The sequence below is a fragment of the Raphanus sativus genome, chromosome 7 (assembly GCF_000801105.2).
Source record: "Raphanus sativus cultivar WK10039 chromosome 7, ASM80110v3, whole genome shotgun sequence".
NCBI classification, from domain to species: Eukaryota; Viridiplantae; Streptophyta; class Magnoliopsida; order Brassicales; family Brassicaceae; genus Raphanus; species Raphanus sativus.
Window position 1 is genome coordinate 23,557,031 of NC_079517.1, and position 5,214 is coordinate 23,562,244.

The window sequence follows — 5,214 nt, forward strand, 5'->3', positions numbered from 1 at the left end:
CGAAGAAATCACCACGGGTATCGACATTCTCGTTCGACTTGCGAGCCCCCATCTCCTCGTGACTCTGAATCTTCTATTAGAGACGATGGATTTCGGAGGATTTGTGTTTCTTCTCTTTCTTTACTTTGATCAACGAACTCGCGGTTTTCCCGAGGTCACATTCAAGATCACCGATTCGAATTTCGAGCTGAGACGTCTGGGCAGCGTGGGCATTCTCGACGGTCTGTAACACGGCCTCAGTACTCTTCAAAGCCTCTTGCGTCGACTCCAGTTCCTTCGACAGGCGCACGACTTCCGATCCGCAATCACCGAGCATCCCATCAATCAACGACATAAACTGTCCATGAAAGAAAGGGTAAGGATCACCGCAAAAGAAAAGAAATAGAGGTGTTATGGATAAATTACAAGCGAACCTTGGAGCGATGCTGCGACAACAATCCTGAAGGCTCGCCGTCCTCGCTCTTAGCGCATCTCTTCCTCTTAGCCGCCCGGTCGCGGCGCCGGTCCTCGTGCGGCCCTTAGGAAACGGTACAGCACTAGGTGCGAGAAGTCCCAAAACGATCTCCTTCTTCTCCGAAGGCGGAGGAATGGATTCCACCGCTTCCTCCTGACCGGAGATCAGGATCGGAGCGGTAGAGGAACCTGAGGGACGAGCCTCGACGTCAAGTGTCTGCTCGGGAACAACGACTCTTTCCACGGGCAAGGGAGTGTCACGTGGAACCTCAGAACCAAGGGCTGGGGACGAAGACACGGTCGAAGAAGGAATGCTAGGTGCTTCGACTCTGGCCCGATTCGATTCTTTCTCAGCATTACGTCGCGACAACTTGTCCTTAAAAGAACGGAACCCGGCGACGAAAGACGGGGTGGCTTCGTGAACAGCCGAGGCCGGCGGAGCTTGTCTGGCTTCACCCATCTCAACATCGGAATCCTTCTTTTCATTTTAAGAGAGAGACATTTTCGCTTATGAGAACAAAGGGGGAAGAAGTTGAGAGAAAGAGATGTGTGAAGAATGAGAAGTGATGAGCTGCTACTTATAAGGATGTCAGGGTGACGTGGATTTCCGCAATAAAATAATCTTAACCAAAGATTTCGATTTCCAATTCATATCATTCGCCCGCAAAATCGTCTCAGAGTTTTAAGGGCTGGGGGGCTAATTGTTGGGGTCAAAAACGGTTATCTCGATAAATGGCTAAGATTATTTCTTGTCTACGAATTTTCCGCAAAACATTCGCCGAAAGAAAAATCGGAAGCGAACAGGCGAGCCCTACAAAGATACGGTTCCTGGCTCCGGCGAGCCCCACCATGACACGGTTCTGGGCGCCGGCGACCCCAACCATGACATGGTTCTGGGCGCCGACGAGCCCAACCGGGACACGGTTCTGGGCGCCGGCGAGCCCAACCATGGCGTGGTTCCGGGCGCCGGCGAGCCCAACCATGGCGCGGTTCCGGGCGCCGGCGAGCTCAACCGAGACGCGGTTCCGGGCGCCGGCGAGCTCAACCGAGACACGGTTCCAGGCGCTGGGCGAGCTCAACCGAGATGCGGTTCCATGCGCCGGGCGAGCTTAACCGAGATGCGGTTCGAGGCGCTGAGCGAGCGCAACCACGGCGGTTCCAGGCGCCGGCGAGCCCAACCATGACGCGGTTCCAGGCGACGGCGAGTCCAACCACGGCACGGGAGTACTCGCCCGGCGAGCTCAACCTAATTCTGGCCTGTCCAACTTAGATCAATTCCCGTGTCTTTTATATGGTTGTGTCGTCCCTGCTACGGACCTAGTGTCTCCCGGTTCGTCTCGATTGGAGTTATCGTCAAAGTTTTACGACTAAAACTGAGAAGGTTGGGTTTCTCGTAAAATATGTCGTGTAAAACAAAAACGATCGACTTGAACATCGATTCTTTTGGCTGTACGATTTATTTTACGAGAAAGACAATCTTTCCGAAAAATCGTATAAATGTTCAAGGGCCTGAAACGTGCCCACGGATTCACTTACGATTTTAAGGATTCAGGCCCAACAAAACTATGAAGGTTTATTCTATTTCCCGAAAATAGGATAAATGTCAAGTTTCCAAAGATAAATGTAAAATTTCGAAGATAATTATGAAGATCGACGAAAAATAGAATATTCCTTGGGCCCAAAAACGAAAGAGTAGAAAGGCCACCGACCTAGACATGTATATAAGGAGGGCTAGAGGAGAAGAAAAAGGGATCCGGGATTTTAGACTTAGAGAATTCATGTTAGCTTAGAGAATTTAGTGTTTAGGTGGTTAGACTAGCGAGGCAAGGTTTAGGACGTTTTGCTGCCTGTAGCTCAATCTTTTCTATCGTAGCATATTTCTTCTCTTTTCGGAGAAATCTTGTATTCATATCATTCGATTAATAAAACGCCATCGAACAATTTTCTATTTACTTTTCGTTATCTGTTTACTCTTTCGATTTCGTGTGGTCACGCAGAGAATCCGGATCATCAGGGAAAGTCGGGTTATCTTGGCCTTCCTCTGTAATTTATTCATTAAAATCGACAGTGTGAATTTGGTTCCCACAACTATTCTACCGATAAATAAATTGATGAGTACATAAGATAATTACCCCGAAAAGCCATGTATATTGTTCTTAAATAAGTTAATTATTTTCTCAACTTCTGAGAGAAAAAGAAGCAGTAAGTAGTTGGTGTAAGCTCTCATGTCCGCTAACCCACTACTAGTCCATACCAATTGAGTCACTTAAACAATGTTACGCACTGTCACATGCCTCACATCTCTATAATTACAACCAGTTCAACGTTTCATTGTATGAGATCATATTTGTAAGGATACTGGCTCTTTTATTGTTATAGGCTATATTAGGATCTTATTTTCTAAAACCGAAGTTATTAAATCACAAAGCACTAACCGACTTAAAAGTTACAAGTTCCAAACCATAAAAACATACATAGAATGAACCGACAAGGCTTAGCTTGTCAACAACACTTTTATTGTTTCTCTCAACAACAACAGAAAAAGAAAAGAAACTTGATGTTAAGTTAGGTGTATTTACAAACACAAGAAATAGAAGAAGCTTGAGGGGACACTTTCTTACAAAACCCACCAAGACGAAACCCGTTGGAAACGCAATATTTGTTGCAATGTGGCAATTTTGCACATTCTCCTGCCACGTATAGCCATTCGGACCGACCAGTTTTCCCATTCCGTCCTCCTGTGGTAGCTACCTTTGTGGCCATATTCAGGTCAGCATTAGTATCGCTCCCAACTGTATGATCATATCAAAAACTTTTTTATTTCTCCAAGAAAAACAAGATTTTAAGCGTTAGGAAATAGTAATCAATGGATCATACAGATATAAATACCTGATATAAGAAGAACAATGTAAACGACAAGAAAGAGGTAAATGAGCTTAACGGCCATTCTTGGCTTAGAAAAGTCCCCTCTGCACTCTTTAGTTTGCCTCTGAATATGATCTTAATTCTCTTATTATAGGGTGGAACTCCCTGGATTACTTTATGAAGATATATAAACCTAACTTTGTCTTTCTTTTTCTACCAAATAATTTTGACGCATATTAGTGCTAGTGCAGAGTGATATATTTATAACATCCTGATTTCTATTATAAGTGAAAAATGATTTAAAAGAAATGATTTGATTAATAATATCATCAAACTCGATTTATTTTTTGGTCAACCATCCATTTAAAACTCCAGAATTAAGTGTATTTGGGCTAGAGTAGTCGAAAAACTGATGAGTTGTCGAGAAATGATTCACAATATTGTGCGAGTGAGGCTAAAACACGGAGAAATGTCATGTGGTGATTGTTGGGTTACTAAACAATGATTTCCAGCTTTTAGAAAAATTAATGCATCGTCCATCAGACGGGATGGATCCCACACAAGAGAACAGACGTAGATGACCCATTAACCGTGGGTTGTCAGAGCACTAAAAATGGTATGAGAGCTCGTTAGCCATCTCAGTTTTCACCAGAGAAGTGTTTGAGACCAGTCAGGGTGCGTAATGGGGGCATTGCGCTTAGTGAATGGGGGTTGAACTATAACATCCTGATCTCTGGTATATGTGGAAAGTTTTAAGATAATTGATTTGGCTATCTATGTCATCAAAATCGACTTACTTTTTCGGTCAACCATTCATTTAAAATTTCATAGTTAAGCGTGTTTGAGCGGGAGTAGTAGAAGAACGGCTAACTTCTCAGAAAGTTATTCGCGATAACGTACTAATGAGGTCAAAGCACGAAAAAGATTATGTAATAATAACAAAACCTATCGGAAAGTGATCTGCGATAACCTATAAATGAGGCCAAAACAATGAAAATGATCATGTAATAATAGCAGGGTTAATAAATAATGATTCAAATATCTGGAAAAATAACGCACCTCCCGTCAAAGACCGAAAGAACGAACGTAAAAAGTCCATTAGCGTGTTCGGGGCGCTCCAATATCATTCAAATAATTACATAGCAAAACCTAACAAATAAATAAATTTAGGAAGACCATTATGGGCCCTACAGGCTATTGTGGTGCGTCTGATATCATTGATAAAAAATTATAAAATCGAGGAAAATGGGTGGGTTGAGTGATGTGCATAAAAAGTTAAAGGAGAGATTTCCGATCTATCTTGGACTATTTGGCTCTATCTTTTGAGTAGGTTTAGAATTGGTTTCTGTACAAATAAGTCAAAAGTACGAAATAAGACAACGAAGGCGAAAGTCAAAAGTATGCAAAAGAAAACGTTGTCTTTTATATTATGTAGATGATAATCCGAATCCTGCGTGGAATGAATTTTTTAAAATATATTGTATTTTAATATTATAAATAATACATATTTTGTTACCAATGATCTTTTTTTCTAAATTTGATTAGGAATAGACATTTAAGTACCATTTGGTTCGATTTGGTTTTATTCGGTTCGAATCATTGCAGATTAGGTTTGGATTTGAGTTCGGATAAACTATTTAAATTATTTAAAAAAATAAAGTTCATATATACTTTAAAGTTTCAAAATAAAAAAAATAAAAATAATATAACATATATAAATTTGAATAATATATGCCACATACTTAAACTTAACATAAAACTTGATTATCTTAAATATTCGGATAGGAAATCGCGCCTTTACTCGCACTAACAACTGCCAACAATAGATATTTTAAGTATGTCTGATATTATGAGTATTGTTTAGCTATTTTAAACATGCAAGGTTAACTATATGTA

The 5,214-nt window shown here is 41.4% G+C and overlaps 1 protein-coding gene across 1 annotated transcript; it reads right to left on the reverse strand.

Annotated features, from left to right (window-relative positions):
* Nucleotides 1–2,884: 2,884 nt before the first annotated feature.
* LOC108816565 (defensin-like protein 37) lies at nt 2,885–3,559 on the reverse strand. The gene is made up of 2 exons (XM_018589132.2): nt 3,343–3,559; nt 2,885–3,245 (listed from the first exon to the last, which is right to left on the reverse strand). The coding sequence occupies exons 1-2, from the start codon at nt 3,398–3,400 to the stop codon at nt 3,019–3,021; spliced, it is 285 nt and encodes a 94-aa protein (XP_018444634.1). The 5' UTR covers nt 3,401–3,559; the 3' UTR covers nt 2,885–3,018.
* Between the last annotated feature and the right edge of the window lie 1,655 nt (nt 3,560–5,214).